This window comes from Podarcis gaigeae (genome assembly GCF_964106915.1).
Source record: "Podarcis gaigeae genome assembly, chromosome: 10".
Classification (NCBI taxonomy): Eukaryota; Metazoa; Chordata; class Lepidosauria; order Squamata; family Lacertidae; genus Podarcis; species Podarcis gaigeae.
In genome coordinates this window covers 52,998,059-53,013,105 of record NC_139686.1, presented here as the reverse complement: position 1 = coordinate 53,013,105, position 15,047 = coordinate 52,998,059, and the positions used below count along the sequence as shown (strand labels likewise).

The following is a 15,047-nucleotide window of genomic DNA, read 5'->3' as shown; positions in this document are numbered from 1 at the left end:
GTAACTCGTTTTTTTCTGTAGGTCAAACAGAGATGCAGTTTTTAAAAAGAAAAATGCTAGCCGTGTCAGTTTTAATTTGCTGAATTAAGCCACTGCATCATCCTCCTATACACAAGATGACAATACAGCTTGGCCACAAAAATTAAGCTGATTTTAAACACTTTGCTTGAAATAACTACAGCTAGTGTGGCAAGGGTTAATAGATTAATGCTCAAGCCAGGAAGGAGTAGCCAAAAACAAATATACATTAAAAATTTGCCCCAACAGAAACATTGCTGACAGGGATCTTAACATCTATTAAAAAGAAGGGGAACTCAGCAGCCTGTACAGTGGTACCTCTGGTTACGTACTTAATTCGTTCTGGAGGTCCGTTCTTAACCTGAAACTGTTCTTAACCTGAAGCACCACTTTAGCTAATGGGGCCTGCCGCTATGCCGCTACAGAACGATTTCTGTTCTCATCCTGAAGCAAAGTTCTTAATCCGAGGTACTATTTCTGGGTTAGCAGAGTCTGTAACCTGAAGAGTCTGTAACCTGAAGCATATGTAACCCGAGGTACCACAGTACAAGCTAAAACAACGTTTTCTAAACAAAATAACTGAAGTAGATGAGGTGGTCTGGCATCCAGGAGCACAATCCTCCAATGAATGTGCCTGATGACACTTTGGGGATATTGCCAGAGAAGCGAGGAAGAGGAACTTAAAATTGTTCAGTTGAGTGCTGGGGAAGCAGGAAACCCTGCAAGCAAGGATTCAAGAAGGTCAGAATGGCATGGTGCAGGAAGGTAGGAACAGAAGCTAAAGAATTCAGAGAGGCGATTGGTACAGGAAATAAGATGGCACAGCTTTCAGAAGCTGAGAATAAATGTCAGGAGCTGAAACCGGGTGTTTCTAAACAAATGAGAGTCCTAGTCATGCATTACTTGTGTGTAGGACACTTGGTTTCACAAACCAGAGCAGGCTGGCTCTTCATGCCCCTTCAGGGTCACACTTAACATCCTTCTTTGCAGTGTTAGTTTTACCCTCCAATGGTAACATTTAACACCTGTTCAGAGACAAACAGTGTTCTTTCCTCCTTCAAAAGCCTACATTAACAGAACACCAAATTTAAAGAGATTTTGATCACATTATATTCCATTTAACATACAGAAATTAGAGCCAATCTACATATTCGGAAATATTGTATGGCACGGCGCTTCCTAAGTTACAACATCTCAGACTGCAAGTTAGGGGCTCCAATGCATAAAAGCTGCCCCAAGAATTTCCAAGAATGACAAATATAAGGCTAGAGCATTCTCCCTGGCAAGCTTTCTACACTTGGAAAAAGGGAATATGCTATGAGGGAACATTAAATAATGTGGTCTCCAATCTACAAAATGAAATGGTGCTGTTTATGATGGACTGCACCGTTCAGAATTTCTGAATGTATAGAGACGAAAGAATTGATTTATGAAGACTAGTAGTGCTAAGTGAAATCATGGCTTTGACAAAGTAAGCCCCTACAAACTGGTAAAATTTAGAAGACGTGTAACAGCAGTGTAAAAACATCTGTATGTATTAGACGTAAACAGTTATTCATCTATGGAAATCTAGGTTCCAAGAAACTGCCAGGAATTACGGTACTTCTTGAAATACATTTTCATGTCTGTATAAGAGACTCTATTTGGCCTCTGTTTCTGATTTTTCATTCCACCAAACAGTGTGCTAATACAGCCAGGGGATACTTCCTAAAACTAAACACAGCTCAGGACTGCATGGATTACAAGCCCAAGCACGTTAGCCATGGCTGGCTAAGTCAGGAATGACTGGTAAAAGACAAAGCAGCAGCTTGGACCATAATCAGACCATGTAAAATTATAAACTGATATGCAAAAGAAATTGGGGAGAAAAGTCTACAAAGTCCTCATTTAAGCTTCTTAGAATTCACCTGGACACTTTCTAACACAGAGCAGTTGCTGATTGGGTCCAAAATGTATTTCCTGCTTTGCTCTACCCTTCTGTTTCAGCCTCTTATCCTACTTCACAGGAATTAGTCTGTAACAATGCAAACACTTCATATTCTGTATCTCTAAACAGGCGCGTTTGGGCCTTTAAACCTCTCTTAACTGATTCCCTAAAGCACAGTGAGACAGATACCTGACATGAATTGGTGTCTGACTACCAACAAAAAAATAGGAGAATCTACCAGTTTCTGTTTTAACAGATAAAGCAAAGTCTGCTGATCGCAGTGTCATGAATAGGAGAGCAGCAGATTTAAAATAGGCTCAGGAACCATGGGGCCATTAGAGTAATTGTGGTCAGCAACACACACAGAAATGAAATATGTTTACTTAACGGACATGCACTGTACAGTGAGGAGAAATAAGTGAAAACCATTCATATGTGCAAATTATGTATTGGCTTTATAGCAGTATGGTGGTAATGTAAGCAATGGCCTAGGTTTTGAATACCTTTTGGACAGCACATACAGGCTGCTCAGAAATGTATTATACAATTTTCAATTACAAAACTTCATTGACAAAAAGCATGCCAATACACATACTGAAATATTCGCTAATCTCTTAAGAGAGGGGTGAGGAACCTGGATGCATTCACCCATGGGGTTAATTTGTTTTGTTTTATTGTGTGCCTTTTTTACTGCAGGACCTGCATACTCCCATGGCGTTCTAAATTTCATTCACACCAGTGGGAACTGCAGTCTGAAATGAAAGTTAAAAACCGGGATCCCACCTCTGAGTTGATAAGCAGAATAATTTATCCTGCGGTGTGTATAATGCTCCATAAGCAGCTTTCCTAATGGAAAGCTACTTGTGGAACGTCACCTACCCAACCTCCAGCCCAGGACTTATCCAACAGGGTGGGGATGATGCTCCACAAACAGCTTTCTTTGAGGAAAGCCTTTTGCGTAGCCTCGCCTAGAACTTGCAGGATCACAGCTGTTATGGGGAGTAGGTGATCCTGGGGGTGTGAGGTTCCACAACTAGCTTTCCTTAAGGAAATCCAGTTGTGGAGCCTCTCCTGGGCAGGATCACTTGTTGAGGGCAGCGGCAGGGGGGAATCACCTGGACCCTGCAGGATCACAGTTGCTATGGGGAGTAGGCAATCGGGGGAGGGGGTGGTGCTGAGGCTCCACAGTGGCTTTTTTTTTAAAGGAAAGCAACTGGTTGCATCACACACACCAGGATCCACCCATCTGCTCATCAGCTCTTAAGCAGAGGGGTGATTCTGTAGTATGAGCCTCTACTGGACCCTGCAAGATCGCTTGTTGAGGGGTAAGGCCAATGGCATGGGATGTGAGGCTCTGCAACAGGTGACTAAAGTCACTTGTGGTGCACCCTGCAAAGCCTCAGCTTACGCACAGATCTATAGAAAGTTCCGGAGCTACACACAGATTCCAGACTTGCAAATGGGTTTTGTTTTCTCCTATAAGTAAGTAACAAGAAAATGAACACTAAACTTTGTTTCTAGAGGTATCTTGGTTTTGTTGTGTGAAAGCTTGAACACAATGTACTACATGAATATAGTTAGGGAAATGTCAGAAAAACAGAATAAACTGCATTGTGAATGCAACGCCATATGTTGTTGGTAGTGCTGTTTTTATAAAAAGAGGTGCTGGAACTCACCATGGATGCCTCCCTTGTTCTCTTATAATGGCAATGGCGCTCACTTGAGAGGCGCTGGAACTGAGTTCCAGTGAATTCCAGCTCGTTGTTGGGTTTCTACTTCCACGAGCCTCAACCAGCATAGTAAATGGTCAGGGACAACTGGAGTCTATAATACCTGGAGCTCATCAGGTTCCTCTTCCCTGTCCCAAGTCAAATCATTTCCCCTCCATGTTGTATATGTGATGGCATTGCCAAACAGCAATTCAGAGCTTCTCCATCTACAGATATGATCAACAGTGAGGTGCACAAATGTTTTGAAAGCAGGAAATCTCTCATTTCAATTTCCTTCAAATACTTAATCTTTTCCTTTGGGGAAGTAACTTGTATTTTGTTGTAATGATTTCTATTTGCTTCTGGAGCACGACTCGTGCTCTTCAATTATTTTTAGCTGATTGTGTAATTATTAGCGGGAATGGCTTTTGGTTATTCTGTGTTCAGTTTACTTATAAGGTTTCAGCTTACCTTCGGGTGAAGAGCCTGGCTTGTGAGAGTATGCAGAGCTCTTCTTGCTGCTTCCACTGTTGACAGACAAGCTGGACTGAATTTTTCTGTGCATTTTTTGGGAAACAGGTGCCGAGAACTTTCTGCTATCTGGTGCCCCACACTTGACTCCATTGTGCATCCCACTTGCGTTACTCAGCCCAGTATGGCCATTTTGTATTTGTATTTTGCCTGTTTCTTCCTTACACTTTTCCAGTGGTGAAGCATTTGGTTGTGGCAAACGCTGAGGTTGTGCTTTAAAAAGAACAAGAAAAAGAGACAGTGGTTTAACACATATCTATGGAGAAGAAACTCTTTCCTTTCTTTCTTGAGATCCACACAAATACACACTGAATGTCTGGGAAGCCTTAGCATTTTTATGTTATCTTCAGCTTCAGTATCATTTCCAACCTGAAAAGGAAGAGGATTGAGCTCGAAAGTCAAGGGCAAATGGAAGATGTATGGACTCAAGGACCAAGCCAGAGGAACTTGAGAGATGCGTGAAAAGGACACCCTAAACTTTCCCCTGAAAAAAACCACACACCACAAAAGCAGTAAGCAATGTACCAGGTTAACTCTCTCCTGCAACATTTCCCCAATATACCACTGTTTACCCAAAATTACCATATTTGCATACATATATAGATGTGTGTGTGTGTCTCTGTGTTTGTGTGTTTCCCCCCCCTAGTGAAACAAGTATCATGGGGGAACAGGGGGAGGAATTTAGATCAGCAGAAAGGTTTGAAACTGCATGTCCTCCAATGCCACAGCCCTACACCAATTTAATTTCTCCATCACTACTGCTCCCCAACTCCTTTCTTGAGATAACAGATTGGAATATCCAGATACATATTTCCACATCCCATCTAGTTTGGTCTTAAGTGATAAGTGAGCACAGTATCCAAGACTATTAAGTAATGCCTTTACTGTTTACATGTATGTAAGTTAAGAAAGGATTTTCAATTCACCATTGCCATGCTTTCTGGAAGATAAGCGAATTTATAAGAACGTCAACTCTTTTCTTAAAGTGAAAGATTTGTTTGTTTTAAAGATACTGAGCTGCAAGCCAGGAAATTCCCAATTTGAATCTCAACCCTGCCCTGAACTCACTATGTGGCCTTTGGCAAGCTACTCTCTCCCAAACTTAGTCTGCAATATAGGAGATAACAATACTGTCTTGTCTTACAGGGCTGTTATAAGGATTACAACTAGATAATGCGTGTGAAGTGCTCTGAGCACTTGACAGCTGTACACAAATGTTAAGTATTTATTAAGTACTGCTTGCTATAATAAAATAGAGGACATGTAATGTTTATATTAAAAAACAAAATACTTTGAGGATTCCCATGTTAAACAATATAAATCTTAAGAGCTGTGAAGCCAAGCAGAGAAAATGTAATATCTTGAGTCAAAGCAGGATTCTCTAAACTGGACTGAAAATTAACCCACATTATTTATTACATTTCTGGGTTGCATTTTAGCCAGCAAGTTCCCATGGCTGTTTAGAAAAAATTGGAACAACTGGTGAATATTAAAACAATGATGCTAAAACCCACAAGGAGTAAAACAATAACAGCTGGTTGACAAAGGCAGAGAAGAAAAACCAAAGAACATGATGAAAAAACCACCAGCTTCTGCTAACAACACATCGAACCCTGGATGATTCTCCAGAAGCCCACCTTAAACAGAAGCATGCAGCTACCATCTGAAGTCTGCTCCTTATTTTGTATAAAATCAATGTCAGAATATGCATTTTTAGATCAGGGCATCATCATTTTTTATGCTTGTGGTGCTCGGGGGGGGGGGGGGCGGCGAGATATTCAGGCCCCAGATCCTTAAGATATTCAGGCCCCAGATCCTTTTGGGTTTTAAATATCTAAAAATGGCCAGAAACAAACTGGTAACTAATAAATATTTTTAAAAATAGGTTTAATATTTAGCCGCTTATACTCATAAATATGTGAACTAAAGCTGTTAGCAGACTGGCATCAATACTCTGGAACACTGTTCCTGTTGAACTAAAGAGAGGCATCCACAGCTATGGTGTTCTGTCACCTGCTGAAAACATTTCTGTTTCACCAAGTGTTTTCCAGAGAATTAATCTGATTCAGTGTTGGTCATCTGTTGTGTATTTTATGTTTTTATGTGTGCTGAAAGCTGCCCATAAATAATAAAATAATAACAATAACTTAATTTTATGTTTTGATTATTTTATGTACCGTATCATATTTACATGACTTATTAGTTTGTACTGTCATATATAAAAGGGCAGTTATATTTTGGTCAGGTGAAGTTTTTGGCCCAACGAAACTTATTCCCATATTCCCTAAGCAGCCTTGCATCAAAAGTATATTAAAACTATGATGTATAATAATTGAAAAATCAAAAAGACACAACAAAGGAATGAGGAGTCCTTATAACACAGACAGCATAAATTTACAGCCCAGATTTAGTACACAATTTAAAAGTTTCATAAACCACAAAGACAAGGCAACTCTAAATTGTGTAAGAGGTTATCAATGTAACTGACCGGTTTAAGAAAATATATACCGTACTTTTCTGCGTATGACTGTTGTTGTTTTTTACTCTAAAACAATGTTCAAAATCTGAGCTCGTCTTATACACAGATAGTATCTCCCCCCATTTTCTTAAATTGGAGTCCCCCAAAATAGGAGGTATCTTATACATGGGGGCATCTTATAGACGAAAAAATTCAGTACATACCAGTAGAAAAAATATATATAGTGGTACCTCGGTTTACGAACTTAACCCATTCCGCAAGTCCGTTCTTAAACTGAAACCGTTCTTAAACCGAGGCGCACTTTCCCTTACAAGGCCTCCCGCCACCAGTGCCCTTCCTCCGTTCAGATTCCATTCTTACACTGAGGTAAAGTTTGCAAACCGGGACACTTAATTCGTTCTGGAGGTCCGTTCTTAACCTGAAGCACCACTTTAGCTAATGGGGCCTCCCGCTGCACGATTTCTGTTCTCATCCTGCAGCAAAGTTCTTAACCTGAGGTACTATTTCTGGGTTAGCGAAGTCTGTAACCTGAAGCGTCTGTAACCTGAGGTACCACTGTACTTCTGGTTTTGCGGAGTTCGTAAACCAAATATTTTGTAAACCGGACTGTTCTTAAACCAAGGTACCACTGTATATCAGTAGTATATAAGAACTTATGTGGAACAGGCTCGTGACATATGGAAAAGAGACTTGCACTGTCGCTTGTATATTGGTCTCCTTTGTCACCGACTCCCCTGCAACAGATATGAAGGGGGGCAAAAACACCTCGGCCTCACAGAGTTGGTGCGCCTGACTCAGGCAAGAGAAAGGTCAGATAAGTCACACCACACTGTCCATTGCTAACCCTACCCCTGAGTCAAATGGTGGGATTTTGTAAGGGGTGGCGGGAAATCAATTAAAAACAATGAATGGTACTTCTGACAGGAAACAGGGATTATAGGAACTCCATGTTGCCCAACATCCTCCTAGTAATAGCAGCCTTTGATTTTTCAAGAGAAGAAGGGTTTTCAACTACCATAAGGACAAAAACAATAGCTGATCACAGTGACCCTCTGCTTCTAGTGCACAAGCACACACACATATTACTGAAAACATAAAAGCCTCATTTATACCACTGTATGTCAAAATGACCTTAGTTAAAACATTGGAAAAGGAAAAAATAATATTTGTCAGAATAACTAGATCTGCAAATAAACATTTGCCTGGTTGCTTATGGGAAACAGGACATGCCTCTAAGCTAAAAAACAGTGAAGCTCTATAGTTCTGTCTTTCTCTCAGGCCTCATGGCTAACTAGATATGTGTGGTAAGGCAGGAAGTTTCTTCCTTTTTTAAAAAAAGCAGCACACACTCTCTTGCTCTTATAAGCAAGGCTGATAACTTATTATTTAATTCAAACCTTTTGGGTCGACCCAGCCTTTTAGAATTAAAGACACAACACCAAAGCTCCACTCAATCATAGAAGTATAAATTCATTTCAAGTACCTCCAGTGATCACAAGTACTCTTGCAATTCACTGACAAAAGGAAATCCCCAAAGGTGGTAGTAGGAACTTAAAATGCAATAGCTTTTATATAGAATACTCCCTTTAAGTGCATAGGCAGAGACAACTTATCCGAACCACTGGCATAAAACTCAACATTCCCCATTTCTATGCAAGACTAATTTGATCTTGTTCCATTTTCACCCTATGTAGGTATTGATAAAGAGGTAATCATCTCTGGGATGTGGAAGTATCTTGCCACTTAACAGTCTGGCAAGTAGATGCATTATTTGGAATTCTTAGGTATAAAATGTTATGCTTCACCAATTGTCAGCTGTTGGGAAATATGTTATCCTTTGTCAATAAATAAGAAGAGAGAACATAGGAAGAATTCTGTAAATCTAAATGACAAAGTTATTAGAATTGACAGTTATGACCTTTAGAATCTAGCAGAATTGGAAATGGTTGTTTGCAATTGTTTACATTTCAATATCATATTACAATACATGACACATGATCATCTCCTCTGTCTTAAAACATCAGGCCTATTTTCCCAATTAATGGGCAATACGAAGTCTTGGGGAAGTCTAGCCATGCAAAGTTATTTGTTTTACTTTCATTTTATTATTTTTACTAGGATCAAGAGATAAATTCTGCTCCCAAAGTACTCTTATTTCAGTAACATTAACATACAACTTTTTAGCTGACTGGCTTTAGAGTATTCACATATGATATGTAGGTCAAATCAAAAGTGAATAAAACCCCCAAATGTATTAGTTATACCAATTTAAATTTATTTTAACTTTATTGATAATTTTTCACTGGGGAGACTTGAATCTTATGGTTAAAATACACTTGAAACCAATTAGGAACCATATGACTGCATTCTAGTATAAAGAATAAAAAGCATTTGACAGTTTTAAGATTAAGCCCCAACCATTCAGTTTAAAACAGCAATGTTTTTACCTTATTTTAAAGGTTGTGTATCTCTTAAAGAAAAGAAAAGCGTAATGCAGAGAACGACACAATGCTTTCTTAAAACACAGTGATACCCAGGGACTTTCACTCTCCCTTTAATGATCCGCTGCTCTCATTCAGCTGTCTTTCTTTTTTTTTTTCAAATCTTTACATATGTGACAGCTCTGAAAAGTAGACCATAGACCATCTGGCATTTTCAGAGGTGTAACTTGTGCAAATTCAGCTCTACTGGGAACACAATGCTATCTCCTGCCTGCGTTATAAAAGATACAATAGAATGTAGAACTTATGAGTTGTTTTGAATTATTCATTTTTTGCCTGTATATTCAAGAAATTTTACAAACTCTGCATTTTGTACTACATAATCACATGCGTTAAAGGTACAAAGAAACTTTTTGACACCTCTTTTCTACAGAAAGATGGCATTTTGTTTGATATGTGAACATTCAGTGTCTGTTATATCATTCTAAACAGACCATGTGCTGCTACAAAAGCCCCCATTTTGCACTATGTATGAGCAAAATTTTATTCTTGTTATTCAGTAACTAATTCAATACACATCAATATTTCCAGTACTAGATTTATGAACATTCAGCAGCTTAAATCCAGGATGGCATTGGTCACCAACTCGTGTGATGTGTGTGTATCTCACAACATAGAATGCTACCTTGTTAAATATCCACAATGAATAGTTTTAAACTGTCTTAAGAAATACTGTTCTTCCATGGTTAAAATGTTCTTAGAGTGCAGCAAAACCAGTGGATTTAGGTCAATCTTTTATACAGTGTTAATACTAGAAAATTTCCACCAAGAATGATAAGTATTGGATTAATGATTCAATAGAATGAATCACTTTTGATAGAAAACTAGCAGATAATGTAGCCAGTAATAACTATACATGAATCTGCTGCCTGTGGAAAAGCAATAAAAAGGCAATATATTGCTACAGCATATAATCTATTAGCATGTTTCACTGCAGTACTGTCATTGGCCTCTTCATAAAGCACACCTTAATATAATAACTTTTGTGTTACTTAACCAACTTTACACAGTAATTTAATTGTAAGGTTAGTAGATAGCATAAAATAGTTCCAGGAATTTAACATGTATTTATTACTAAAATTTTGGAGACTTGGAACGAAGTGATTACACACGTTCTTATTCTGATTTCAAACTTGCTGCAATTTCCAGCTGACAAAAAAGTATCGCTTGAATATATTTTGTGAACTGTGTTTATATTGACAGACTTCTTTTCATTGCACACAGACACACAATTTTCAAACAAATTAAAACTATTTTCAAACACTAATTAATAAACAGCTATAAGGACTGTGAAATGCACCATGGGCAGAATTCAGTTTTCAATATATGAGGGCACAAGTGCAAAAAAATGAGCAATGCAATGCAATAATCAAACAAGTATGTTCAAACAATGACATGCTTAATTTATGTGGGTTATTTTGAGTTTGATTTAAATAATTTATACCTGAGAAGTTGGAAATATGTGTGCAATGTTTGTGTTGTTATTTATTTCAGAAAAGCTACTTAAATTTTGAATATGCAAATTAGTTTTTTTACATATTGAATAAAATTAAAATATTCCATGAAGAATTTGAGATACCTAGATATACAATATAAAAACAATTAACAAGCACTCTATCCATCAGAATAATAACAGAATAATAATAAACATTTACACAGTTATTGTTTTGAGTGTGCCAAGTACTCTTTCTTAAAGGTCCCTAAGGAAGCCAGACTATACTCTACTACGGCCAGGGCTTTTTCAGTGACGGCTCTGACCTGGTGGAATGCTCTGTCCCACGAGACTAGGGCCCTGCAGGACTTGAGCTCCTTCCTCAGGGCCTCTAAGACAGAGCTATTCCGCCTGGCCTTCAATTTGAATTACCCTGATCCTCTATTCCCTTTCCCCCTTTCCTCTTCTATGAAGAAACCCTTTCTGGGACCCCACATTTAAATTCTTCCCTGGTCTCCTTGCTGGCCCTAGTAGGACCAACTTGGCCAGTTAGCCCTAGTGATCATTTGATGTCTACTGACTGGGTCCCCCCCCCAATGATATCTGAATATTTGAATTTTATTGATATTGATGCTGCATTTTATGTTGTTTTTAAGTCGCATTTTAATCAATGTTTTATATCTGCTGTTAGCCACCCTGAGCCTGGTTTTTAAACCGGGAAGGGTGGGGTATAAATAAATTTTTCTTTTTTTCTTTCTTTATCATCATCATCATCATCATCCTCGTATCACAGGCTTGGAGTCTTGCTGTCTGGGCAGCCCAGGATCTCCAGCCCCAGAGATGTGACTTTGGTGCTGCTAACACAGTGGTTTGACTTCAACCCCAAAGGCACACTCCACTGTCTCTCAAGACAGACGGTGCCCTTAATATATATGTTTTGTGTGTGTGTGCATGTGTGTGTGCATGAACATGTTAAGGCGGACTATTGGTACGATCATCTATTACAGGAACCTGCTATGAAAATAACTATATTGGGATTTGCTCCACATAGCATCCCATAAGCAATGTTCAAAATGAAATACAAATTACCATGCTCCTTTCAAAATCAATATAGTATCCACATGCAATTTCGTTTCATGCAAGGGCTACGGTTGGAAAATGTATTGTTTTTTGATAGCAGAACATAGGGCTCCCTTGGATGAACGTGCAAAGGAAATGGGAGGGAATCTATTAGGTTAGTATTAGTCTGATTTTTTCATTTATCCCTTAAAGCATTAATTGGACTTGATACTTAGAACTGTGAAATACTTTGTCAAGCTGGATTTCTGATATACTATGGAGGGTAAAAGTTATGTTTGAATCAGGAAGTCATTTCTTTATTTCCTGTGCCATGCTAAAAATCCATCAACACCTTAGACGATATGGACTATATAGTATCAAATACATTCATTGTGGAAGAATTGCCAGCCAAATTTATGCAACCACTAGTTTGAGGAGAGTTTGTCAGGTTTACAAATGTTTCCAGTGTTCTGTAAGTTAGCCTAAATTTGTATTATACATATTCTGAAACAGGTCTTCCATTTTGGTTTTTCAAAATGTCTGTATTAAGCCATAAAGATACAGTATCAATAACAATGCAAACTTTTACGAACTCTGACTAGCCTCCTTTCAATTCTTTACTGGGTAGCTATGCACAACCATCTGGAATATTAACATTCAAGTTGCAAGATATACCTCTGAGTCAACCTGTAAAGTGGCTTTTGTCAGCAATTATTTTTGAATATTTCCTAGGAAATAAGTAGCATATACTGCACCTTCTACATCACAGAAGGCATACATTAACTAAACAACAAGAAATGATCAAGGTACAATCCATCTTTTTAAAATCAATTTTTCATGCTGAATTTTTAATACCATGCTGACTTTACAAAGAAACTAAAGTACCAACTATCAGCCATCAACTATTTCTTTGGAACCTCCTCATGTTTTACAAGAAATACATCATTATGAAACAGGATTTCCTTTGTGAAGAAATACTCCAGCAAAATTGCAAGTGGATTTTTTTTCCAGAAGGTTTACTGAAAATTCCTCGCTAAGACAGCTCAGAACTCCACTTACAGGATGCAAAAAGGATATTTCATGCATTGTTCTCACTCTACTTAAAGCATTTTTGCAAGGCATCCCAAGAACACACCCTTTGTGCTGAGATCCTTAAGCCAGAAGAATTTCAACTCTCCACTGCAAAAGCTATCTGTACTTCTAAACAAATATCAAATGTGATGGAAGTTAAAACAAACTTGATGCTTTCATAGTACAAATTGGAACCCGAGGAAAAATAAAGTTTCATTGGGGCTATAGGTAAAGGTAGTTATTATTCTGCATATTCTGGTGCATGGTTTTCTAATAAAAATAATCAAATTTAGAGATTCAGGTAGGTAGCCGTGTTGGTCTGATGCAGTTGAAATAAATAAAAAAAATAAAAAATTGTCCACTGGCACCTTAGTTGGTCTCTAAGGTGCTACTGGACAATTTTTATAAAAAAATTTGAAATAGAAAGAGAAAGTGTTAAAAGCAGGCAGATATTCCAAGGGCAAAAAGACAGGTGTTTACATATCCCCTTTACATGTACTAGCCATTATAACTTAAGCAGGTGCCCCAGACGTTTGTCTGGGGTTCTGCTCAAATGCAGTCTAGGAAACTGGGTTCTGCACCCCAAAAACTTGCATTTTGATAACATAATTAGTTTCACCAAATCACTTATCTGCAATCAGTTTTGAGAAGAAATGGGTGTTGTGTAATACACTGAAACATAAGATCACCTTATACAGTGGTACCTCTGGTTGCGAACGGGATCTGTTCCGTAGGCCTGTTTGCAACATGAAAAGAACGCAACCTGCGCAGGTGCGTGATGTCATTTTGCGCATCTGCGCATGCGGCAAAACCCAGAAGTACCCCTTTTTGGTACTTCCGGGACGTAACCTGAAAGAACGTAACATGAGGTATGACTGTATCCCCCTATTTTATTACTCTCTGCATTACTCTCTCTCATTTCCCCAGCCTTCCTGTCTTTTTCTTTGCTTTTTTTTTTGTTATTTTACCTCCCTTCCTTCCCATCTGTCTCTTTCCCCCACAACCATTATCATTTTCTATCCCCCTTGTTCTAGCTCTGAATTAATGTTTCAAGCATAGGTTGGACTGGGTGATACATAAGGGCTCACCAATTCTATGGTATGCTTACACTTGGCCCGTCTATGGCTTCTACCTACTAGCCAGTTCCAGGAATGATGCACAAAGGCCTAAGAGACATAAGGCCCAGGTGGTCTCCTCAGGCCATTTTATCCCTATCTAGTATAAATGAAATTCTCAACCAGCACACAACCATTTTGCCAGGAACTTTCTGAAAACAGAATTGAAGTTTAGGATTCAGCCCTTGTATTACCAACAGGAAAATAATATCTGAAATGTAATCTTAGTAGCCATTTAGCTTCAAGAAAGAGCGGCCACAATAAGCCCATGTGTGAGTTGGGCGTTCTCTTCATGGCAAGCTATGAAATGCCAGTAATGAATACTAAAGTTGTGTTACCAGATGATGGGGAAGAAATCACTGTATTTGTACCTCTAGTTTTGTACATTTTCATAGCACTTAACTGGAACCACTAATTTTATGACCAATTACAACAGTGATCAACATTTTATAACACTAATTTATAGTCTCCCTAACATTTTATGCATTAGTATTCTTGATCAGCATCTTACACCTTCATTAATCACATTATCAAGGGTGTTTTGTTTTCTGTCACATAAAAATTTATGAGGTCTCAGGGCAAGGCAGGTGGTTATTCCTCTAAGGGTTTTTTCCCATTCAGTTTCCTCTTTACATACCAGAACATGTTCCTTTATTTTTTGTTTTCTCAGTTAATTTGTTTTATGACAGTGCTTTAGGTTTATAATGCCAAAATACTATACCTACTAGACCATTACTCACAAGTACTGCAAACAACACTGGACATGCCAGAAATGCTATCAAAGGTTCCAGCAGCTTGGTGCTTGTTCAGAAGGGACTGCATTATTAACTCGTTATCATTCGTTTTTGCTGTGAGGCTTCCAGGATAGTGATGTGGAGCCACATCACATATTTTCTGCATTGCCACCTCCTGACACTGACAAAGGGAGACTAACACATGGATGGCCAAAATGGTGCCCTTACAGATGTGGGGGCAGCAGGGGCAGCCATGGCTGGCCACAATTGGCATCACTTTCATAAACATGTCTGGGGAGGGTGTAGGCTTTTAATTGTTGCTGGCAAACCACATTAAATAAATCAGTCTTCTAATACTTTAATTATCCATAGGTGATAAGGAAGTCCATGTAGGCAGGTAGATTTTTTTATATATGGTTTTATATATGGTATGCAGGCTAGCAGGAGGTGGTGTTGCTTTTCCACCAGACC

At 38.6% G+C, this 15,047-nt stretch overlaps 1 protein-coding gene across 3 annotated transcripts in view; it reads right to left on the bottom strand.

Moving 5' to 3' along the window:
* MDFIC (MyoD family inhibitor domain containing) overlaps positions 1 to 15,047 on the bottom strand; it is a 44,723-nt gene that overhangs the window by 12,442 nt on the left and 17,234 nt on the right. For all 3 annotated transcript variants that reach the window (XM_083699508.1, XM_083699507.1, XM_083699509.1), the window contains one exon: positions 4,126 to 4,398. In XM_083699508.1, coding sequence (XP_083555634.1) covers positions 4,126 to 4,398 — 273 coding nt within the window. The remainder of the gene's footprint in view (positions 1 to 4,125; positions 4,399 to 15,047) is intronic.